At 52.8% G+C, this 24,884-nt stretch overlaps 1 protein-coding gene across 4 annotated transcripts; it reads right to left on the bottom strand.

Moving 5' to 3' along the window:
- Positions 1 to 389: 389 nt before the first annotated feature.
- TRAF2 (TNF receptor associated factor 2) lies at positions 390 to 24,728 on the bottom strand. 4 transcript variants are annotated; one of them, XM_071453665.1, is made up of 10 exons: positions 22,945 to 24,728; positions 20,597 to 20,817; positions 19,931 to 20,009; positions 19,482 to 19,580; positions 9,989 to 10,060; positions 8,359 to 8,433; positions 6,443 to 6,802; positions 5,287 to 5,464; positions 3,618 to 3,766; positions 390 to 2,924 (listed from the first exon to the last, which is right to left on the bottom strand). In XM_071453665.1, exons 1-10 carry the CDS (start codon positions 22,960 to 22,962, stop codon positions 2,706 to 2,708), a joined length of 1,470 nt encoding a protein of 489 aa, XP_071309766.1. In that variant the 5' UTR covers positions 22,963 to 24,728; the 3' UTR covers positions 390 to 2,705. The 4 variants fall into 4 exon arrangements, with proteins under 4 accessions (XP_071309766.1, XP_071309767.1, XP_071309764.1 ...); XM_071453666.1 differs by lacking the exon at positions 22,945 to 24,728 and adding an exon at positions 22,481 to 22,882; XM_071453663.1 differs by lacking the exon at positions 22,945 to 24,728 and adding an exon at positions 22,014 to 22,092.
- Between the last annotated feature and the right edge of the window lie 156 nt (positions 24,729 to 24,884).

Raw genomic sequence — 24,884 nt, 5'->3', positions numbered from 1 at the left:
TGCTGCCAGCTCCAGAGCTGCTAAGAACCAAAAAAGGCCTGGCAGCATCAGCAGTACCAAAGGGTGGGGAGGAAAGGGCTCCCAGCAGGAGGGGCTGACAGGCTGTGTTTCCCCTCCAGCAGTAAGCCCGTGGCCTGAAGAGCTCAGCCTGAGCTTTGCTGCAGCACCGACTCTCCCACAGACCTTCCAAACGTGCTGGGGCAGGAGCACCAGTTCCCACCCCGAAAGCAGCCCAGACCCCCCCACCCCCAACTGAGCCAGTGTCTCCACAGTCCCTCCTGGCACCACCTGGCCAGAGCCCCCAGCCCCACTGCAGGCAGCACCCCATGAGCAGACATTCTGATCAACATAGAACAAGCTCCCCCCACATAAAACTCAACTCCCAGCAATTTTATGAGCAGAGCTGACCCTCCTGTGTCTTCCCAGGCTTTTCCAAGCATCTCTGGGGAGCTGCTGTAGATGGGAGCAGGGCTCTGCTAGCCTGGATTTTCCTCATAAGGCACAGGGTGAGAGCAGCAACACAGGGCTTGATCTGTACCTTGTTGGGACAGGCTGGAGGGGACTTCACAAAGGGAGGGGTCCTGTCACCCCTCTCCCACCTCAGGCTGTGCTGTCACCAGCTTCTGTCCCCCGCCCCCAACAGCAGGGGCTGGCTCTGTCCCCAGACCCTGCACACACACATGTGAGAAGCTCCATGCGCTGATTCCAGAGGAGGCTCACAGGTCACCCCAGCACCCGTCTGGAGAGCACCGGGCCAGCACAGCAGCCATGGGTGCAAGAGGTTCAGCTTGGACCAAGGGGCAGCTCAGCCACCAGGGCATTGGGCACCCCTGAGTTCCTGGTTCCATGCTCACTGCTCCAAGGTCAGGAAGGTTAGAGGCCCCTGAGTTCCTGGGCAGCAGAAGGGACATTGCAAACAGCCCCAGGGGTAGGTCAGGGCTGTGCCAGCACATGAGGGGGACAGCCAGACTTTGCCGGGCTCCCTGCCAGGGCAGAGCCTGATGGTGTTCCGGACCCCTCAGGGTGGCTGTGCCAGAGCCAAGGTGTGAGCAGACCACAAGCCTGGCAGGCTCTGCAGCCATCAGACCCAGGCTGGGCACCTGGCAGGAGCTGCTGGCAGTGGAGGGCAAATCCCTAGCAGCCACTGAGGAGGGTGACCACATTCCAGCCTCACTGCCTGAGGAGCAGCACAAGAGCCAGCCAGAGCCCCTGATCAATGCAGGGTCTTCACAGCTGGTTCCTGTCACCAACACATCTCCTGTGGCACATTCAGCCACTGACGGGTGTGAGAAGCCCAGGCAAAGGAGGCAACAAAGCTTCAAGTTCACCCTGGATCAGGGCCCATCCAGAGCTACTCATGGCCACAACAAAGCTGTAGAGGGCACTATGCAGGGACGTGGCAGCCAGTTCTTCCCCACTAACACTGAGACCTTCTCATGGTTGCTGAACCTGTGCTGTCCAGAGGGAAGGAACCCAGGGACAGAAAGGGGACAGCATGCTTCACTTCTCCAGCCCCCAGATCCTACCCAGGTGGCTGCAGGTTCAACGTGGGACCAAGTGGAGGGAGGAAGAGCTCCAAGGTGCTGCCAACTGGAACCAGGTGCCCCATGACTCCTGAGCTCAGGGCTGGGGAGGAACAGTGAGGGAGACCCACGACTGGTGACTGCAGGCGCTGTGAGAGTGCAGGGGCTGGCCAGCAGTGCCCACTGCATGGGCAGACAGTACACATCCCACGGCCAAGGTTGCAGCGCCCAGACAGACACGGCAGTGCAGCCGCAGACGGACGAGGAGCTCAACAGCAGCAGGAGCCCTAGGAAGGCTGATGGAGCTGTCCCACCATGGAAATGAAGCCAGTTCTCGGTGTCTTTGCCTATGAGCAAAGACAGCTCCCAGCACAGCACCCATCCCACCCAGTGCTGCTCGGAACACAGGGCAGAGAGGGGCAGGGCTTGGAGCTTTCAGGGTGCACACCGAGCTCTGTGTCACCCTCCTCTCCTGGCACAGCAGGGACAATCTCCACAGCAGATTCACTTCTTCCCCACAGGCATCCCTGGTGCTGCTGCCCCATGGTCCCTCCTGGGCAGCAGCACCTCCTGCCCCATTCCACACTCCAGCACACACCCCCCATCACACACCCAGCAAGGGCTGGACTAAGGGCTCCCCTGCCCTGCAGCTGGGCTCAGCCTCCTAACACACCAACGGCATCAAACCAGTCTGTGTCTCTCTTGCCCAGCTGGCACTGCAGCTGTCACAGACCCTCCTTGTCTCCCGGGCACCCCACAACTTCCAGGAACATGGAGATCTCAGAGGGAAATCCTAGACAGCTGAGCCGAAATCCACAGGAGGTGGAGCTCAGGCAGGGTAAATCGCTGTTTTACTAGAGAGCTGTGGATGTCGGCTAAACTGGTAGAGCAAGAGCTGCACTGGTTTCCACTGGAGTCCAGACAGCAGCAGTTCAGACATCCAAGTCCCTGCAGGGAATCTTCCATATTCCACAGCCTGCCAGTGTCCACCCAACCCTCTCCTCAGGAAAGAGAGCTCCCATCAGACACCTCATTTCCACTCAGAGCAAAGGTTCCTTTTCAGGAAGGGCTTTTCCCCTCTCTGTGCTCCCTCTTGCTCTCAGACCCGCCTGAAGTGCAGCACAAGCGGGAGATGCCCTGGGCAGTGCTGGCTCCATGCTCACTGCTCCAAGGTCAGGAGGGTTAGAGGCCTGTGAGATCAACGATGGCTTTAATAAAGATGGCATCATCACGCACGTAGGAGTTCTTGGCTTCCATGACGGACACAGGGCAGAAGAGGGGGCAGCCACTGGCGATGTTCATCTCCGTGACAGGGCGCTGGAAGGATGAGGACGTCACATCAGGGCGGAAGGCATCGATGATGTGCTCCCGGTTATTCTGGTCCAGAAGCATCAGGGTGACCTGTGGGGAAAGGTGAAAGCATAGGGGAGTGGCTGAATAAAAGACACACGGAAACCCAGCCCAGTGACCTGCTGTGATGCATGCAGCTACCAGCAGCCACAGCCACCCTGTGCACCTGCAAATCAGAGAAATGCCTCTGAGTGGGACCAGCAGAGAACATCACCTCAGGAATGTCCTGCAGAAACCCTCCCCATCCCCACATCCTGCCTATCACTGGAAACTTCCCTGTGGCAGCACAAGTCTGTCAGACTGACTGAAAACCTACACTCTGCTCACAGAACTGACACTGCACTCAGGTATTTCCCTGAGCCAGGGCTGTTGTCCTCTCTGCATCTGCTTTTGCCTGCTCACTCCGCCTCCATGTACTCCACAAATCTGCAGTGCCCAAGAGATGGGATCTGAGCTCCTGACAGGGAATGAGCACCTACTGTCCCCAAGCTCTGAGGCCACCATAACCTTCCCTTGCCCTCAACCCCTGCAGAGGCTCTGTGCGATTCCCAACAGCCCATGTCACCCCCTTGCCCCACAGCACAGCCAGTGCCCTCAGCACACCTGGGGAACCCCCAGGGCAGTCAATACAGAGCCCTTCCTCTGCCTTGTCAAGTGGCCCGGAGTGACAGTGCTGAGAAACTCGAGTGGGTGCTAAACCAGAGAGGCCATGGATGGGCACAGTGGGCTCTGCTCCAGACCCACCTTCTGGTTAAAGGGCCACCGCAGGAGCGCATCGTTAGGTCCCTTCATCACCACAAAAAACAAGGACAGGTGGGTCCCACGGCCGGTGCCGTCCCCATTCAGGTACACGCGCAGACACATCTTGTAGCCGTACTTGCTGGTGTAGAAAGCTGTCAGAGAAGTGTGGAACAGGCACAGTGAGGGTCCAGTGCAGCACAGCCTAGCAACAGCAAATCTCTCTGAAATCTGAGTGCTCTGAAGTTTGGAATCTGGGAGAAGCCAGGTCTGGGCTGCACCATAGGTGGTCTGGAAAGCCCAAGGCCAGGAAGTGCAGCCCCTGGCCTGAGCAGATGCTGTGCACAGAGCAGTTACCAGTCCCCCGGCTATTCCCTCACTGCCAGGGGAGATCTGCCCCAGAGTTGGGCCAATCCTCCTGCACCTCAGGGCTGAAGGAGCTGTGGTTCATGGCAGTAACACTGGTGAGCAGGAACAAACCCCCCCCATAAAGCACCTGGCTGGCAGCAGAGCACTCTCAGCATCCCCACTGTGAGCTGATGCCTCTGATCCGGGCAGGGGCTCAAGCAAGTGAACTTTAATTCTCATTTGGATTTCCACAGCATGGCTTGGGCATGGCCAGGATGGGATTTCAGACACTTTCCTTCCCCAGCAGTCCTGGGAATGCCTGTGTTGTGACACTAGACCTGTGTGGGGTCACAGCTTGGAAGGGGACCTGCCACAAGTCACCCTTCCACAGTGGCACAGAGCAGTACATCTGGGACTGGCTGGACGAGGCTCAGTGGGCACAGGCAGAGATCAGGGGTCACAGCCAATATTTTACTGCAGGACTTGGTGCTTTTCTCAACAGGCAGACTATGAATAGCAGAGACACTGTGCTCTTCCACAGGGTGAGGAGCAAGAGATCGGATCTTTGTCACTGCATTCCTCTTGGAAATACCCAGCTCATTTCCTCTGCTCCTTCCTCCCCACCTGCTTTACCCAAAGGTTCTCAGGACAGATGACCCTTTTGTTAGTCCAAGGAGAATATCCCCACTGGGCCCTCTGGGCCTTCTCAGCACTCTCATCACCCTTTGAATGCAAAACCCATCAAGGAACAGAAGGAAAGATGGCTCCAGAGTGGTGGGAGTAGCCAGGGAGAGAGGGACCATGCAGCTGGGCATCCTGCTCTCTCTGGCCCAGGCGAGGAGCAAAGCAAGAAGTCAGTAAGGCCCTCCCCCTTCCCCCCACCCCAGACTGATGGCCTTCACCCTGGCTTGTCCTGGGTCAGGCCCTGAATGAACCTTCCTTGTACAACTTGCTGGTTTTAGCTCAAGATTTTGCCCTTTGCCAAACCCTGTGGCACTCTGTCCTCACAACACTGCAAGCAGTATCTCCACTTCCTTTTCTTTAACACAGATATCAGCTGGTATTTCCTTGCCTTTACATTTAATGCAAACCAAACTATTACAGCCAATTCCCTTTCTCATCCCATCCACAGCCTGCATCTCTCTCCTCTCAGCCCTCTCTTCCCTCTTGGAACAGCACTGCTCTGCATGCTTCACTCTCCAAGATAAAACACCCCCTTCCACATGGAATATTTCTTTTCTCAGCCTGGCAGCATTTCCCAAGCAGAGGTCCTGCCATGAGACCCACATGCAGCTGAGATGCAAAAGATTTTGGGGACTTTGCACACCTGGAGAGAAGATGGCAGGAGAGCGGCCTGTTATCGCCTCCTGACGCTTCCGGGCAAACTCTGTTATCTTCCAGATGAAAACCCCATCGTAGGTGGAAGCCTCCATGTTGCGGATCTTCTCCTCCATCTCAGCCATGGCCAGGTCTTTAAGCCCAATGCTCCTCTCCAGCTGCCGGACCTGCTCAGTGGGACACGTGGTGCAGGTTAGAAACACGCAGGCTCTGAGGCCTGGGAGAGCCGGCAAACCCCAAGAGACCCTGGCATCCCCTTGGGATGGCTCCTTAGTGAGAGACCTCCAAAAACCGTCAGGGAGAAGGGAGGGAGAAACCGAGCAACATAAGCCAATTTACTGAAGCTTCCTTCTGCACCCTGTCACTCTGGAGAAGATCCTTCAAAACAGCTTAGTGCTTGAGCTGGGAACTTTCCCCTTAGCCAATGTAAAACTCCTTCCAAGGAGCTGCTCCATTGGCTGAGCAGCACAAGAAGTGAGGATGGGGAAAAAAATCTCCAATAACTCAGCATTGTGACAAAACTAAATTGAGAAAGTAAAGAACCTACACCCTCTGGAGGGTTCGTCCCTGCCAGCTCACACAGGGTCACGCCCGATCAGTTGCCCAGAGAGCACAGGTACGCTGCAAACTGCACAGCTCCAGGTGCCAGGAACACTAGGGGCCCTCCACAAGGGACTGTGCTGGAGCAGACTGGTGGAGGCAGCTCCTTCACACCTCCAGTCTATCGCTGCAGGCAGCAGCACTGATGGCACTCCTTTGGCAAAGGCAGCACTCATTTGGAAAAGTCTGGAAGGTGAGCAGCCCCACAGATTCAGTGAGATGCAGCACAAGGAGACGCAGTGAAATTCTGGGTGCTCTGGCTCTTGTCAGAAAACTGAGGAACTGTGCTGAGGAAGAACCCCTCAGTATCTCACCCAGTTTGATAATTAACAGAGGTCTGATGCTTTAGACAGGTCAGTTAAATTCCCAGCTTTTCCAGGGAGCTGCTGAGGGTTGAGCACAGGCACACAGGCTATTTTAGTTCTGCCTTCAGATTTGTGGAGTTTCAGGACCAAGTGGTGAAGCTTTGCTAGCTCATGACACAGAAAGGAAACAGGTAACAACCTCTGCTGGGAGTGTGGGAACCCAGGTGAGCAGTTACACACCTTGTTGCTCAGCGTTTCAATTTTCTCCTGGTCCAGCCGGTGCTGGCGACTGTAGGCCTCAGCTGTCAGGGACACTCTCTCCACCTCCCGGTTAAGCACACAGACAATGTTCTCAAAGGTAACTGTTTTCCTCTCAAGGGCCTCACACCTTCCCAAGAGCTCAAGGGACCGGGAGAGCTCCGACTCCGAGCACAGTGAGTTTGCTCCCAGAAGTGGGGAACTGTTTTGTGATGAGGAAGGGACAGGAATGGGCTTCAGGTCCCCAGCACCAGTCTTGAGGCTGAGCACAGAGCTCAGGAGCATGTAGAGATGCTCTGCCAAACACTTCCTTTCATGTTCTAGGAGCTTTTCATTTTCCACCTACATGAAGAGAAATACATCCCCCATTCAGCATGTGCAATCTACACTGTCACCATCCACAGAACAAATTCCTCCTATCCAGGTTGTCTCTGTCCCTCTGGGGAGCCTCTCAGAACCCTTGGCCAGTCCTGAGTCGGCAGACACCGGGGGGGCAACCCCAACACGGCCGACAGCGGGGAGACACTCTCTGTGCCCCGAGGGTACTGAGGGCACCTGGGCTGGTCGCCTTTGCAGCAGAAGAGACACCAGAGACATCGGTAGATGATAAAGGGCCGACTCTTAGCAGGGGTTAATCCAAGGTTTTATTCAGGGGCTCTGGGGAGCTCCTGCACCTTAGGGGGCCTCCTGCCGAGAGCCCCGGGAGATGTGCCAAGGTTACATTCAAAGGGAGGTGGAAACCCAAAGTAGATAACATTTTACTAACCAAGAAGTGACCCTAAGGGATGGGTACTGGGGGATGGACATTTAGGACAGCGTATGGGGCAAGGCTTGGGGGGCTGACCCTTAGCCTCTGGCTGATCACTCGAGGACCTGGACTGAAGCTTCTAGAGGGAGGGGATGGGATGCCGAGTGATTGGCAGAGAGCCAGGGTGGGGGTTTGGGGATGATCTCATCCAGGGAGAGGGATTACACAGGTAAAGGGAGTTGGGTACACTCTGGGATAAACCATTTGGGAAAAATACAAGGAAACAAAAACAAAACTACTTCAAAGTATTTCAAAGTATAAAAACACACTACAACACAGATCACAACATCAGCTTTAAATTTATAATTTATAGGGGGGAAAAAACAAAGAAATAATGGAAAAATGTGTTTTGGTGGGGGTGGTTTGGGTTTTTGTTTAGTTTTAGAAATGTTTCAAATCACATACAATGAGGGTTGCTAAACGCTTCCCCCAGCTGTACTAGTCTGCTCTGCCTTCCTCCAACCCCTCCCAGAAAAGCTCTGTCAGATGTATCTAACAGCAACAAAGGACAAAGCCTCCCATAACCTCCTGGAGGAGGGATTTATTTGAACCAGTAGGACCTGCAAAAACTAAGTGACATAGAGAAATGGCCTGGCCCCAGTACTTTGCTTACAGAATCACTGTAATCACAAGTTATTACACACTTGCTTGGATGTGAAGAGACCTTAAAGCTCATCCTGTCCAAGGGATCCAAGGACAGCCACAGCTCCTCTGGGCACCCTGTGCCAGGGCCTTCCCACCCTCACAAGGAACAATTTCTCTCTAAAAATCTCATCTAAACCTGACCTCTGGCAGTGTGAAGCCATTCCCCCTGAAAGAAGCATAACCACCACAGTCCCAAAGCACTTAGGGTGCTCTTAAAAGTAGAAGGAGATTTCATCCCACAGGAATTTAATTCCTGGGATGCGCAGACTCTGCATAGCAGATGATGTGAAGGGGTTTAATCAAATACTCCATGTGCAAGGGGTTTAATCAAATACCTGAAGGAAAACAGATGTGACACACGTGACAGTTTGGGCAACAGCAGTTTGCAGGAACTCTAATGCTGGGACTGAAAAGCCCCAGGGAAACCTGAGAGAGGAGCCCTTACCACCTCAGCACAGCCCACAGCCTCGAACCGGCACGGTACTTTGGATCTGCCACACGTCTTCACATGGTCCCGAAACTAGAAAGGGAGGAAGGAGAGCAGTGTTAGATCTTATGTGTCCCTAGTGCTCCCTTTCCACCCCACTGACATTTGGGAAACTACAGCCAAGCTGAAGAATGCCCAAGCTATGGCTAATCACTAACTGTCACAGTGCCCACTAAACCTGGGCTCGGCCCGCCATCCGGTGTGACTTTCACCAGAATACAAATACAGCCCTGACACCTGAAGAAAGCCTAATTTCTCCTTCTCTTATGGCTGGGAGGTCTTACTGCTCACCTGCACATGCAAGAGTGAAAAAGCAATGGGTACAGGATCAAGCTGTGGATGCAGAATAATGAGCTTTCCTGAGGGCTGAGGAATGGGAGGCACAGACAATAACCCAATGAAACAAGGGCACATTCATTTTCGGCACTTCACACAACTCTGGTAAGGACGTGCTACAGGTTGGTGTTTTTACCTCCATCCCAGCATTACATTTCTGCTGAGAGGTGGCACTAACCCCTCAGCACTGAGATGACTCGTTCAGGTTCCCACACAGCACATGATTAATCCAACGAGCACTGTCACAGCTTCAGCTTGGGTTTAGCACACCCCTCACCATCAGATATCAGAGCTCTGTTCTGAATACCACCATATTCCCTCCCCACTTAACTCCTACATCTGCTACAACAGATGTCAATTAAAACTGCTTTTAAACCACTTTTTTAAAGACTTCTAGATCCATGTGGCTTGTGTAATGAGTCAGGTTACTCAGAGTTAACATGGCAGCAAATAATCAACAAGAGTTTGGAGAAATAAACATGGGAGTTAATATTTAAACACAGAGAAGATCACCCATGGGGACCCCATGAGGTGGCTTCCTGCAGGGCTTCAGCTCCCACCTGCAGAGAAGCTGGGCTGTACCTCAAACCCCAGCCTGCAGATAAGGTGGGCTGTACCCCCACCCCTACCCCCTCCTTATGCTGCCCATTTGGAAGAACTCTTTTGCTCCTCTTTTTGCTCCCCTTTTTGCTCCCTCTGTTCCCCTGCCCTGCTAAAGGGCTTTTTCCAACACTGCTACTAAAAATATTTGCCTGTAGAAAGCAAGATGGTTTCAGATGAATGTGCTTTTTGAAAATGTTTCCCAAAACTTGAATTTTTCAGACTCTTGAGCCTTGTCCCAGGAGCCAGCAGCCTGGAAATGCTATAGGCATGGATTCCATTAGATTATTACTTAGATATCAATTAATATAGCTGGACATGGGCTCTCTTTCCAAAATTGCAGCAGTTGTTGATGCAGTTGCTCTACACAGAACATAAACCCATAAGTGTGTTTTTCCCACAGAGGCTCTGTCCCCATACATGGTTCCAAGGGAGGTGGCAGTGGCAGCACCAACACTGACCTGCGAGTGCCCCTGAGCCACATTACCTCACACCTATCCTTATGGAAAACTCACATCCACATTTACAGCTGCCACTCAGTTGTTTTCCCCACTTCATTTCCTAAAGGACTCTGTTTCTCCCTCCTGCCAGAATGCCAAACTCAGCCCATCAGGACACCAAATACCCCCACGGCACAGAGTCAGATGGATACCTTCTCCCTGGGAATCTTCTTCCCACAGCCTTCACAAGTCAGCGGGAATTCAGGGCAGACTTCATCATGAGCCTGTGAAGGAACATACAGGAGATATTTGTCCTCAAATAAAAGGCTCATGGAGGTTCTGTGATGGGCACAATCCCAAGGGGCTGGGTTTATACCTTATTACAGATGAACACTGGATTTACCAACCTACACTCAGACCTTAGTCACGCTGATCCCTCTGAGCTGCTGACTCATCGTGTGATCTCCAGGATACCCCAATTTTGGGTGTCTATGTAGCACCCAACCTCTATTTAAAAGATGCTACAATGATTTTTAAAAAATTCAAATTATTGCTTTGATGGCCAAGATAACCAATGGGAAACTCCATTTATGGCTCTGCCAGGAGAGGACACGTTGATGCAGGTTGAGTGGAGTGAGCCACTACCTCAGCAGGATAATCTGGGTCGTTTTCCACTGTAATGGTTATCAGTCAGTTGAGGCATAGGCCCCATGACAGCTCATGACATGCTGGGCTGAGCTGTCTGATTGTATCTTCACTTTTGAACTAGAATACCATTTTTCAAGCAGAAAGAAAACTGTTTTTCAACTGTTTCATTTACCAGTCCCTGCACACAAGCAATTGCCTCTGCAGCCAGACTCAGGGTTGGATGATGGCCAGAGAGGTTGAACAAACGACCAGGGCAACGTGATCCTCTGTCCTCAGTAGACTCTTTGGCAACACTGCTGGCTAAATGGAATGCTGGAACATGCCACTGCTTCTGTGCCATTTCCACACTGCTTAAACCTTCTTGTTCTACACCCACCAGTTGAAACAAGGCATTGGAAACACCATGAATATGCAGATCAAAACTCAAATTAAAATGTAAGAGCACTGAAGTCTCCTGCCATGGTAGGGACAGAAAAAAAATCCAACCAGGAGCATTTCTAATGCAGCCATCTGAACCCAGATGTTGGAAAACTTGGTAACAATAAATCTCTGTTACCTTCTAGCCTTCTAGGGGAACATGCACAAACCTCACCGTGTCACACATCAGGAAGTGGAAAGTGAAACCAGCAGTAACTCCACCCTGGCTTCTTGGTCACTCTCTCCTTTTTATGCTTTAAGTGAGTAACTTAAGCTGAGAGTTTCACTGTGTGTCCCTGGAGAGATGACTGGCCAGCCAGCAGGGTTTGGAGGGCACTGCTGCCTGCAGAGGAGGAGGAGGTCAAGTGCCTGCCTTTATCCCACTCACTCAGAGGGAGTGAGCCCTTTTTTCTACCCACCTACTGCTCTCATGTTCTAGAAACACCCAATAACATCTACCCCATGAACCACAAAACACTGGCAGAACAGATGGTCTGACTGAAAAAAGGAAATTTCACTGCAGAGGCAACTATTTTAAAAGGGAGTATTTTAAACTTACGGTCTCCCATGCCAATAGGTGGGTGTGAAACTACCACCTTCTCCACACTCCCCACCTCCCAGCATTTATCCTCCACCCTGAATCCCCCCTGCACCATGACGTAATGGCCAGGAATGGGCAGCCCTGCCTGCAGCATGGGAAGGAGCTCAAAGAGCAACTGTTCTGTATGTAAATAGTTAAAGACACCCAGAGGCTTCAGCCAGCGCAGATCCAAACATTTCTGTATAAACAGTTTCAGGCTCTTCTGGAAACCCCTGTTCCTCCTGCCCCACGTGGGTGTCAGAACAGAGATAGATGGTATCACTCCTGGAAGAAATCCAACCCACCCTGGAGCCAAGAGCAGGGGCTGGCACTTGAGCCTGATCTGCCACATCCACTCCCCCTGCAATGGCAATCCTCCTGTTTATATCTTTCCCAAACCCACAGCTGTAGCTTCTGCTACAGGGATAAGCACCACTCACACTCACATCCAGGCACTTGCTTGGAAAGTTTTTGGGAGCTCCATGGCTGTGCATGAGACTAGGCAAGAGCAGGCACTCTCCCAGAGGGAAACCAGAATGGAAATCAAGCTGGACAGGCATCAGAGAGAGGGGACAGCCATGGAAGAATTAAAGTGGAGCTGGAAGACAATGGCTCACCCAGCGAGGCACACACCAGCCCGCAGCATCCAACAGCAGGAGCAGGAAAATCAAATGGGGCAGAGTTAACAGCCTTCAGCAACACCTGGTTCTTCCCACTGAATTACAACCAAAGCCGCTGATTGATCAATTTCCTTCCCTAATAATAAACAGTGATACAACCCCACAGCAGCCTGCCCATCACCCACCACCATCAGACATATCATTCTCTGGGAGCTCACCAGAAAGGTTAGAAAATCGGACACCACTGCCCATGGGAGGACCAGGGCAACCGAGAGGATCAGAGTCAGGGACTGTGTGTGAAGGAAATCAGAATCACAGAATAATTGAATGGTTTGGGTTGGAAGGGACCTTAAAGCCCATTTCATTCCACCCCACTACTGTGGGCAGGGACACCTTCCACTATCCCAGGTCATTCCAAGTCCCATCCAACCTGGCCTTGGACACTTCCAAGGGATGGGGAAGCCACAGCTGCTCCAGGCAACCTGTGCCAGGGCCTCACCACCCTCACAGTGAACAATTTCCTCTTAACATCTAATCTAAATCTCTCCTCTTTTAGTTTAAAACTGCTCCCCCTTTTCCTGTCACTATCTGTCCATGTAAAAAGTATCTCTACATCTTTTTCAAGCCCCCTTTAAGCACTTACAGGCTGCAGGGAGGTTCCCCAGAGCTTTCTCTTCTCCAGGCTGCTCAAAGGTGCTGAGCTCTCCTCTCTGCCTGCAGGCCTACTAGCAAATGGAGCTGCCCGTGGGTACTGGGAATCTCCCACCTCAGTATCAGGAAAGCAGAAAAGCTGTACATGATTTAAATTTGCAGTATTTGCAGACAAAGTTTCTCTCTGGACACTCCGGCAGCAGGCTGAGGCTGTTTCATCCCAGCCAGCAAGGGCAGCACTCTTGCATTGCAGCTGTGCAGGGGAGTGAAGGCATACAGAGGGAAAAGTGGGTTTTGGTAAGGGCAGCTGATCCCTGGAGCACACAGTGATCATTCCTAAGGAGGCTGAGAGCAGATCTCACTGTGCTCTGAAGCTTCCTCATGAGGGGCAGCTCTGATCTCTGCTCTGTGTGCCAGTGACAGGACTCAAGGGAATGGCTGGAGTTGTGTCAGGATGAGGTTAGAATGGATATCAGGAAAAGGTTCTTCCCCCAGAGGGTGCTGGGCACTGCCCAGGCTCCCCAGGGAATAGGCACGGCCCCGAGGCTGCCAGAGCTTCAGGAATGTTTGGACAGCGCTACCAGAGATGCCCAGGGTGGGATTGTTGGGGTGTCTGTGTTGGTGTCTTGTGCAGGGCCAGGAAATGGACTGCATGATGCTTGTCGATCACTTCCAGCTTGGTATATTCTCTGGTTCTATACAATGCCAGGATGAGTTGCTCCCCTACTTCTCCCTCAGCCAAGAGGGAAAACTGCAGTTTAATCTGATCACCATTTCACCTCAGGGCATCCCTAAATTCAATTTCATCTCTGGAAGAGGCTTCTGCTGGAAATCATTATCTCCATACTCTGGTGGACAGGACATGCCCCTGCTGCCTGGCTGCTCTGCTCATAACCTGCCACATCCATACAGGTCCAGTTTTTTATTTGAGGTCTTGTAACCATGCTAGGAATCCATCAGCATGACACTGGGCTCCCCCTCCAGCAAAGGGACAAGGCTGGCAGCTGGGAAATGCCACTGTTGAAGCAGCTCCTGTGAGATACCTCTGCCAGAGCCCATGGAAAGGTCACAGCAAAGGGCAGGGCTGGCAGAGGGACAAGGGACAGCAGGACAGGCTCAGAGTGAGCTGCACACTGCAGCTCTCCTGCAAAATCCCCTGGTCTTGGAAAGTCACTCCATCAGTCTCCTCTGAGCACAGCAACAGTAACCCTAAGCAGACAACTCAAGGGCTTGGCAGCTGGAAGGGAGCAACAAGAAGGAAGCAAAACTACCAGGATGGCAGAGGAAAGCCAGCTGCCATGACACAGGGCACAGTAGTGGCTACGAGGGCTTGGGTGGTCTCCAGCCCCAGCATTGCCATGTGCAGCACTTGGCTTCTTGGACACAGTAGCCTGGCTACAAGGAAAAGGGTGGGCCCATGAAATTGTAGAGAAAACACTGAAAATGAGCCTCCAGTATAAAAGAGAGTTTTGAGGGAACCTGAATCCTTTGTGCTAAGAAGCACTGGTTGCTTCGTGCATCTCTGTCAGTTTCCCAGGGGCTCCAGAGCCTGCAAGATGGAAATGTGCCACACAAGGCAGGTGTTTTGGGATGCCCTGCTCCTCTGAAGTCCCCATGCCCTTGTGTGCTGCAGCTCCTCCTACCAGAGAAGTCCTAAGCTGGTTCTATGCCAGGCTTGCTTGAACCTTTCCCCATACAGGTGAGTCAGGCTACCAGGCACAGGGTGACCACACACCCAGTCCTTGTGCTTCTGCATGGAACCCAGCAACACAAGGCTGGAAAGCAGGAACCCAGTCTATAATTCCCAGTGCCAAACAGGAATGGGAGATTTCTGAGACCATCACACAGGCTGGTGCCAGACACAAACTCCTCCCTTGCTGGGACATGCTGTTGACAGATCCAAGCAAGTTCACTTGGCATCATTTCAAAGAAACTGTCAAAACCAAAGATGAAGTTTGCATCACTAGGTACTGTTGGCTCCAGCTGGGCAGGCAGTGAGGGCTTGGGAACCCAGCACACCCTCACTGCTCTCAAGGCCCTGGTGCACACCTGAGTGAGGACAAAAGGTAGAAGAAGCCTTGTGGGGTTTCCTGTGGGCCTGGCTCAAGCCTCTGTTCAGACCCAAGGCAGGAACTCTTGTTTTCAGTGTTGAAGTTTTGTTCATCAACTGTTAGGGCTGATCAGACAGAGGTCTGATTTGGGGATTGCTGGCAGAGGGACACCAAGGCAGTGTTTCAGGTACTGAAGACAAGTGTGAAGGCAAGAGTGATTTCTTAGGACAGAGGAAAGTACAAAATGCATTTGAAGCAGTAGCAGGTTTTCTGTAATTTTTAAAAATAGGTTCTGCCACTCCTGGTTGCTTTCAACTATGAACAAGCATGAAGTGGTGGTACACTGCAGGATGCTTTTTCCAAATCCCTACACAATTCCCCCACCTGCATTCATGGTGAGGGGTTTCCTCACAGCGTAGAGCCATATGAACCACACTTAGCACTCCCCTCCACTTCAAACCTCGTGACTTACAGCTTTTCATTCTCCAAGGAGCAGATGTCAAAACCATTAATTTTTGGGCCACCACAAGAAGGCTGAGCTGGTTTCAGAAGTGAAGAGCAGACCCTCTGCAGCCGGGGCTTTCCAATTCCCTCCCGCGCATGCTCTCTGGCACTCACCGTGGCTCTATCTCCCACCACGGGTTTGGACAGGAAATCACCTCGTGACTGGGCAGCCAGCTACACCAGCTACTGTGGGGACTGTGGCTGGGATGTGCTTGTGGGCCTCAGCTCTGGCTCTGGAAAGTATAGGTGTGTCTGATCCCTTTTCCAAAAGCAGAAGGTCCTTCTGGAGCTAGCTGCAAACTGCACTTCACCATCAGCCCAGAATTTGGAGCCAAAACCTTCAGAAAAAGTCAATAAATGCTGCACTGGGTTTTAAAGAGAAGGCTGGTCACCCTGCTACAGCAGCACCAAGTGCCCCTGCCACAGCGCCTCAAGTGTTGTACCCCACATAGACAACAATGATACAACACTCAGAGGAACAGCTTTGTGGAGCAGGAGACAGGTGACCGAGCTTCAAAGACCAACAGCTCTCCTCTAAGCAATGTGCAAAATCCTGAAGATGAAGTTTCAGCCTCAGCTGAAAATCACCACCAAAACCTGTTGGGGCACTCCTGGGTTGCAGCTGGGAAGGAGGGGCATGACACGCTCAGGGCCCCCAGCCGCCCTTCTGAAGAGGGAGCTTTCCCTGGATAAGGCATGGCAGGGGCTCTACAGCATCTCCTAAGTATGAACGGTGGGCAGAAAGGAATGCCTGGTTATCCTGTTCTTCTGGAGCCAGGAAGCTACATAGCCCAGAAGGGGCTGCAGACATCCTTTCTGACACCACAGGCTTTTAAGTAACATCACTTGGGATTGGAGTTTTGCACCTTCTGCAGCCTTCCAGGTTCCACTTACAAAGAACTTTCTAAAACCAAAATGACAACAACAAACTCGAGGAAAGCACGTTCCCTCCAGCATGGATTAAGCCAGCTTGTTCCCACACCTGACTGTTGCTTGGCCTCAGGAGCTGAGCTGATCTGAGCCCCACAAAACTTAGTTTAAACACTGATGTCATGTTTAAGCTTAAAACTTAGTTTTAAGTTTTAAAACTTAAAAACTTCCTAAACTTGGACAATTTCATTTCCTTATGTCTCAGTTAATTCTGCTTCCAGCTGAAGAGGGCTGCATTAAATCCCCTGTCTGGGGTAACCAAGGGGAATGCCAAAGCTGACCCCATGTACCCCCCTCCTCAGCCCCCTCCTCCCATCCCAGTCCTGGGGGGAGGACACAGGAAGGGAACTGGTGGGATGAAAGGCATACATAAAAGGTGTATGAAAACTGACAACAGTATGTTGATAAGCAGGAGAGGGACATGGACAGCTAGAGGTACTGTAGGGTGGGAGGAACACACCAGAGCTGAGGAACCACAAACTCCCTCTCCTGGATATCACTGGGACTGTTTTTGAGGTTTTTCCTTTTGCTTTAATGGGCTGAGTTTAATTTCTGCAGCCCTTCTCAGACTTTGCTCTTGAATCTAAAGGCTCATGCCCACAGCCTGATTTTCGAAATGTACATGCAGACAGACTCATCAGGAAAAAAGGTCACTAATAAAAGGAAAAACCCTTCACCCCACCCCACCCCAAACTACTTTATCCAAATGCCACAAAATATTTACAGACTCTGAAAAATGCAGCCATAAATCCAGACTTAAATATTTCATATGGTCCACACAGCTTGAAGCAGAGTGCAAGTCATGTCCAAGCAAACAGCACTCATTCAGTTTTGCATTTTCCTTTGAGAGCCAAACTTTAGTCTGAACAGAAAGCAAAACTGAAATCTATTTTACTCCTTTTCTTGAGGTTTAAGCTTTCCAGCTGCAGAACATGTTTCCCCTGTGTGTGCTCTGATAAGATTAGCAAATCAGAAGTTTGCAAGGGGAGAGCAGCCTCTCTCAGCACAACGCATGATTTTAAAATTAGCAAACAGTGAATTCACTCTGAGGGACTTTCCATGTCCTCTCAGAAATAGCTCTGAGGTACTTTCCAGAGTGGGAGTGCTGAGCTGCTGCAGGACGTTACCCACAGCACAGCTACGGATGCAGCTCCTCTGCACCAGGCAGCTCTGCACTGTGACCCTGAAGGCTGGGTTTAACCTTAGCCCAAGGTATCACAAGGCTCTGGGCTAACACAGCCATTCAACGCCTCCTTTCCCAGCCCTCTTCAGCAACACACATAGCTTTGGCAGCATGGGGACAGCCAGTCCTGATTAAATACCACAGCTCTTTGGCAGGCATATGAGAGGAGATAACACAAGCCAGACCTTGCCTCCTCCCACGAGTTCCTAGGAAAGAGCCAGCTTTTCCTGAGAGGGCACAAAATAACCTCCTTCCTTAGGCTGAATGCCACCAGGGCAGGCAGCAGAGGTGACTCAGCCCCTGAGAGGAAACAGGCAGCACTGCTCCAAACCCTCACACCCCTTCTACCACACAGGACTCCCTGAGACTCATAAAAACCCCTGGCGGGGAAGATATCACAGATGCCGCAGACCCACAGCCCACGCACGCCAGGGCCACACATCTATCAATCATCCTTTGTCCCAGCAAACGCCAAACTGGGGTTTGGGAAGATCAAGTGGAGAGTGAAAACAAGGCACAGGCTCATCCATATAGGAGCTTTCATCAACAGTGCGCAAGGTTCTGGGGCATCACATGCTTCTGCAGCCCTGATCCCAGGACAGCTCGCTGCCCTTCTGAACTCCCAGTGGGAGCTCTGGCCAGACTCAAGCACTCTAACACTTGTCAGAATACGTAGGGACAACTTTTGGCAGCAAAAAATTTTTGCTGAGCTCTGCAAGAACGTGTTAAGACTTTTTTTAAAACCAGAAGAAAAAGTTCAGCACAGTTCATCAGCCACAGCACATCAGCACTGGAAGTTGCTGACAGATAATTTGGTTTAGTCTAATGAAGATGAGCTCACTATAATCATTGCAGAAGATATTGGACTTCTGGGCACCAGCAGAAATTAAAGCATGGAGCAAACAATCTGCAGACACCACCAGCACAGCCTGAACCTGAAACCTCAGTACCAGGGTACCCTGTTCCTGGACAGGCAATCCCCAAACATTGTGCTGTGGTAGTGTTAAGCTTTTCACCTGATACTTCTTCAGTCCTACATCCACACCATGAGCCTCTCACAGATGTATAAATGGGGGTTCAGAGCAGCAGAACCATTTAGCACCAACATCCTCATCTCTTGGACTAAACTTTGAGCACACAGCAGAAGGCTCAGACAGCAGGACAAGGAAGCAGAGCTGCAGAAGCATCTCTCTGCTAACAGGCAGAGGCACAGTCTGGGCAGAACACTCAGGCCTGATGCACAGCTGTTGCTTCTTCCTTCCACTTTGCAATGGCATTGTCAGGAGAATCCCAATGTTAGCCTGGACAGACCAAGGTTAAACCTGCTTTTGAAATACATCTCAGTCACTGTCAAAGCTCTGTGAACCACCAGGCTATGATCTTAATCTGGAGTGAGTGTTAGAAAGAAATAAAATGAATTCCTCTTATCTCAGCCCCCCCCCCCCCCCCCCCCCCCCCGTGGTGGTTCTGCCATTCCAAGAGGGATGACAAAATTGTCTTTCAGGAGCCAAAAGCTTCACATACAGTCACATGCTACAGACCAAGCACCCCCAGCCACAACTAAAATCTGGATTAAAAAGCTAGTGGGTTCTTCAAGGAGAAATGAGGTGAAAAAACCGTCCTGTCCAGCAGCCTTGTGTCCCAGAACACTTTGGAGTGATGGGTGACCAGACAGTACCCAACATCTAGTCCCACTGTCCTGGTAGCTTTGGAGACACCTGAAATGGGATCAGGTCATTTTCTGTGAGTTGATGGAGTCTGAAGAGTTTTAGGTTCACATAATGCAAAGAAATTCACAACCATTTAATGGCACAGCAATTTCTTGACAGTCTTGTATAGCAGAAAAGAGCTGCAAGGAGAGCAGGTGGTTCCCATCATGGAAGGAACATGCTCACAAGCAAATCCCTGCGATCACAAGCAAATCTGAACTGATCTCAGTCCAGCCTGTGCCCTCAGCAGGGCACACAAATCCTCATTCAGGGAACCTCTCCAGCTGACAGTAAAGTCCAGGGATTTGACAACTTTCCCCCACTGTCAGCAAGCACAGACAACACCCCGAGTCGTCCCCAAAAACAGAGGGAAGAAGGATGCAGATGTGCCAAGCCTTGCTTTGGCCTGTACCTCGTACTCTTTGATGGTTCCCTTCCAGGTGCAGCCGCTGTTGATGCAGACAGCAGGCAGACTCTCCACTTCCCGCCGCGCTGCATTGTCTGGGAAAGCCTGAAATGGAAAAAACAAGCAGACCACAAATATTACTGAGGGGCTGCAGTTTTGATCAGGACTTTGAATTCTTTCTGAAAACTCCTCCCAGACCAGTCACCCAATCAACCCTCAGAGGTGTGTTAAGAGCAACCAAATCTCTGTGACAGCTTTAAGTAGGGCACCACTACACACACATGACCTGGATTTCAGCACTGAGGAGTCCAACACAGTAATCACCCTTCTCACAGCTGAAGAAAAGGGTTCCTACGAATAAGGAGTTCTCAGAGCTCATGTTTTAAGCAAAAACTGTAACTGGTGTTCCTGACACCAGTCTTCTGTTAGGTTTCTTTCAATGTATTTTTCCTTACCGAGCTTGTTTCCAAAATAGAAATTCCTTCTTCATATATTCCTTCCTGGATACAGCTGGCACACTTTTGAGGTCCAGCACTATCAGACAGAAAACTAATAATCAAACACAACAACAACAACAACAACAAATTTAAAAAAAAGTTTTAACAATAAATTGACTTCTGGTAACTATATGAAATGACAGTGTTTTCTTATTTTTAAAGCAACACATTGAGTCTTTGCTTGTGTGTATTGTTGATGCCTATTTCTAATTTTTTTCTTCTGCCAATTAAACATTCTATTAGGCTTTCCTCATACAAAGGTAGGAGTAAGATAGAACACAAAGAGACTTCTCTGGAAGCCAGCTTGTGCTTAAACCTCTCCCATTTTGACACAACAATGAAATGATGACTTTATGACTGTGATGAAGGAAATAGGTGATAGACCTGGACTGCTTCCTCAATGGCAAAAACAGTGCAGGGGATTCTGGAAAAGAGAACTTTGAAGCGTCAACAAAGGCAAGTCAGAGATTACACATTCCCTTAGAGAAGAGATGATGCTGAATCTCAGTGATTGAACACAGCTCCCTTAGTGAGAAGGTCCTGAAAACGACACTTCTCTCTGCTTTTGTTCTTGAAAATGCCTTTTCAAATATTGTGCCTTCCCACTGGAGGCACAGCAGTTACCTGATGATTCTCTTCAGGCAGTAGGAGCAGTAGCGATGGCCGCACTGCGCCTGGAACGGCCGCCTGAGGATGTTCTTGCAATCGGAGCACAGGTATTTGACCTCCAGTTTAGTTCCCAGGATCTCCTTTGCAAACCCAGGCTGGTTTAGATCCAGAGAACCAGGTGGAGAAGAGTTTGCTGCTGCCATGTGAACGAAAAGTTCTGGCTGTATCTCCAGAGACTGAAAATAAAAGTATTTTCTCCAATTGATTATAATTGTATGGGGGTGATTTGTCATATAAACTGTGTTACCACAGACTATTAGACTGTCACCCAACACAAGTAAACATACTGATGTAAACCACCCTAAAACCCTGCCTTCACCTCCCAAATATGGGAGGAAACTTGAATTTTAGAACTAAATCCAGAACACAGAGACATGAAGCACAGACCTAACAAACTCCCTGTCTGAGCTGACTGAAATGTAGCCTGTTTAGAGATATCAAGTCTTCTTGCTTTAAATAAGGCAAAAAACTGTCTTAAAGGTGATAAGAAATAAATAGAATAAACTCAGTTCACCAAAGACCTGTTGGCCAGCCCAGCCACAGCTTGTCAGCTGTCAGGAGGGACCAAAATTCTGCCCAGAGGCAGCTAGACCCGCATGTTCCTTGGAGGAAGCTCGGCACACAGTGGAGCCCAGATTTAGTGGTGGCACCCAGTCAGGCACAAAGGGTTCCCCAGAGGGATGGAAAATGAGGACACAAGAGGCATGAGCAAATTGGAAAGAAGGCAAAGAATAAAATGCTTTTGTTTTAGCTGCTTATGCATCTCATACCTTCATTCCCTGTGATTACATTCTACAGGCACCTAAAACACCTAAGGAGCACACCCGTGGAGTCCCCTGGTTTGGATGGGAAGGGACTTTAAAGCTCATCTTATTCCACCCCCTGCCATGGGCAGGGACACCTCCCACTGTCCCAGGGTATCCAAGCTCCATCCAACTTGGCCTTGGGTGCTGCCAGGGATCCAGGGGCAGCCACAGCTGCTCTGGGCACCCTGTGCCAGGGCCTGCCCAGCCTCCCAGGGAACAATTCCCAATATCCCATCCAGCCCTGCCTTCTGGCAGTGGGAAGCTGCTCCCCCTTGTCCTGTCATTCCACGCCCTTGTCCCCAGTCCTCTCCAGCTCTTTCGGAGCCCCTCCAAGGGCACTGGAAAGGGCTCTGAACTGAGGTCGCCCCGAAGCCTTCTCCAGGCTGAACGCTTCGAGCCCTTCTCCGGGAGGAGCCCCCACGAGCAGAGACACCGCGAAGCGGAGAAGAGCCCAGGGCTGCCCCCGTGTGGCCCGGACTCCCCGCGGCCAGGAGGGCTCTCTGCCGGGCCGGGCTCCAAGCGGAGCGAGGCCCGACCCCGCCGCTCCCTGAGGGCCCCGCACTCACCGGCCCTCGCTGAGCACCCGCACCGGAAGCCCTGCCAGGCCCCGCCCCCGGACACGTGTGGCGAGCCCGGGCCCCACCCACCGCCCGGGAGCGGCCCCGCCCACGGGAGCGGCCTCGCCCACGGGACCGGCCCCGCCCACGGGACCGGCCTCGCCCACGGGACCGGCCGGTCCCCGACATCCCCGACACCGTCACCCGCCTTTGTACTCCCAACACCTCCACACCGACACCCTCGATCACCCAACAACACCCACCTCTGCACCCCCAATGCCCCCAACACACCATCACCCATCCCTGCATCCCCGAAACCCCGAGTCCAACAACCACCCCACCGTCACTCACGTCTGCACCCCCAATACCCTCACATCAATCTCTGTCACCACCCCACTGTCACACCCAGTTATGCCTACTGTCACCCCCGTCACCCCCTCAGTCACCTCCCCTCAGTTCCTCAGTCACTCCCTTACCCCGTCCTCTGTCACTTCCCCAGGCACCACTCCTCGCTGACTTTCCACTGTCCCCTGCCATATCCCTGCTTCAGGCGACCCTGCTGGGAAAGAACCCAGATCCCTGGGACACCCTCACACTCCTCCAGGACTACTCATCTACCCGCTGGGTTCTCTCATCCCTCCTCTGAGCCCACCTCATCCGCCTCCTAGGACCTCCTGGGTGCCCTCGTCCATCACAGGGACTTCCCATCCATCCCCTGGGATCCCCCCTCACGCATCCACTGCATTTGCTGGAGGGGGAAAAAGACGGACCGTGGTGCTCAACCTGACCCACCCGCGGTCCCATCGGAGACAGCCATTTCCCGCTGCACTCCCTAGGTGAGCAGCACCTGGTCCCTTGGAAATGGCCCGGAGCGAGCACCTGGCAGAATTGTTTTAAAGTCACTTTTGGCCATTTTGGGTACCAGTGGGCCCTCGCCTACCTGCGCACAGAGTGTCATGGCCACCTCGCGTCCCGTGGCGCCGGCTCGGGGGACAGGTGGAGGCCAGCGGTCGGGAAGGATGGGCGGTGGCAGGACGGAGACGGCCGGACGGCGATGGCAGGAAAAATGCCGCGGGGGGAAACGCGCGGCGCAGCCCGCACTGAGGTCACGGCGAGGTGCTTTTCGCAGAGGAACTTGTTCGGCAAAAGGTCACAGCAGCGAGATTTGTCCCCCGGGATCCCCAGCCAGCCTGCCCCCCTAGCCCGGCTTCGGCGCGGGGGCTCCGGGGTTTTACCGCCGGCTGCGCCGGCGGGGCGGAGATGGGCGGGTTCTCACTGCGGGGAATTCAGCCGGTGCCGGGGAAATCCTCGCCGTCAGAGCCGGCCGCAGTGACCGAGCAGTGACACAGCGGCCTCTCCCGGGAACCTGGCTGCGAAGACGGGACCGGAGAGGAGCGGGTCGAAGTGAAGGGCGCGGCAGGGCCACGGGGGGCTCCGGGACACCGAGCCCTTGGCGAGGGGCCAGGTGCTGCTCAGGCACCGTCAGGGCGGGATGCTCCCTGTCAGGGAGCCGGAGACAGTGCATCCCTTCGTGTGTCGGCACCGGGAATGGCACGGGCACAGCTCCCCTGGGATGGGCACCGCTTCACCCATTTTACTGCAACAGCCCTTTTCCCAGCACAGCCGGTCTGCGAACACCGGCATGGAAAACTTGGTGATGTCATCTATCGAAGAAAAATCCTGTCTGCATTTCCTGAAATGACCGTGACCTGGCAGCAGGACGTGCTGTTCCCAAAGGGACAGGAAACCCGCACCAAAGGTTTGCTAGGAACGCCCGTCCCGGACAGGACCATGGGGCTGCTCCCAGTCCTGCTGTTGCGACACCCCGGCTCCACCGCAGGGCCCGAGGAGAAAGTCTTGCACCCCGCTAATGTCCCACCTCCGGAGCTGCTTTCTCCTGCTCCCTGGGAGCCGGGGCCAGGCGTGCTGCGGTGACAGATGACAAATGCAAACCCCCGGGCGGTCCCGGCACCTGATTTCCGAGCAATGCCTGGATCCTCACCGTGACCCGGCTCTGTCCACTCATCCTGCGCTTTGTCATGGAAAGACCCTACAAAAATCCGCCTGGGGAGCGTTAGCTTTGTGCCCTCTCGCTTCAGAAATGACGAGAGCAGGAGCACCTTTTCATGCCTTTACTGCGACTGCGTAAATTTCTGGTTGATTCTGATGCAGTTTAGGGATTTTCATCGAATCACAGAATATCCCCTGAGCTGGAAGGGACCCACCAGGGTCATCCAGCCCAGCCCCTGTCCCTGCCCAGACCCCCCCAGCAACCCCAGCCTGGGCATCCCTGGCAGCGCTGCCCAAAGGCTCCTGGAGCTCTGGCAGCCTCGGGGCCGTGCCCATTCCCTGGGGAGCCTGGGCAGTGCCAGCACCCTCTGGGGGAAGAACCTTGCCCTGAGCTCCAGCCTGTGCTGCCCTGGCCCAGCCCCAGCCGTACCCTGGCTCTTGTCCCTGTCACAGGGAGCAGAGATCGGAGCTGCCCCGCGGGAGGAGCTGCAGCCTCAGCGAGATTTGACCTCAGTATCGCCTTCTCTGGGCTGAACCAACCCAGTGCCCTCAGCCACTCCTCCCTTGGCCCCTCCGGACCGTCCCCCTGCCCATGTCCGTCCTGTGGACGCTCTGCCGGGCTCCCCGCAGGACGAAGCCGCCACGGCACATCCCTGCCCAGCCCTGCCGGTGCCCGCAGGCGCGCCCGGGGCCAACGGGCCGGGTGAAAACGACACGGCTCCCGAACCGCCGCATTGCGCATGCTCGACTCGGCTCAGTGGAGCAGGTCAACGGGTCTGACAGCGCCGCAGAACAAACCAATCCCTGCCGGGTGTCGCGTGACTGGCAGGGCCAATAGCCAATCTTAGTGTGTACAGGAACGTGCCGTCC

Source organism: Agelaius tricolor, unplaced genomic scaffold (genome assembly GCF_023055355.1).
Source record: "Agelaius tricolor isolate 1412-34295 unplaced genomic scaffold, bAgeTri1.0.p SCAF_37, whole genome shotgun sequence".
Taxonomy (NCBI): domain Eukaryota; kingdom Metazoa; phylum Chordata; class Aves; order Passeriformes; family Icteridae; genus Agelaius; species Agelaius tricolor.
Note: the sequence above shows the minus strand (reverse complement) of the source record. Positions and strands in the feature narration are given on the sequence as shown.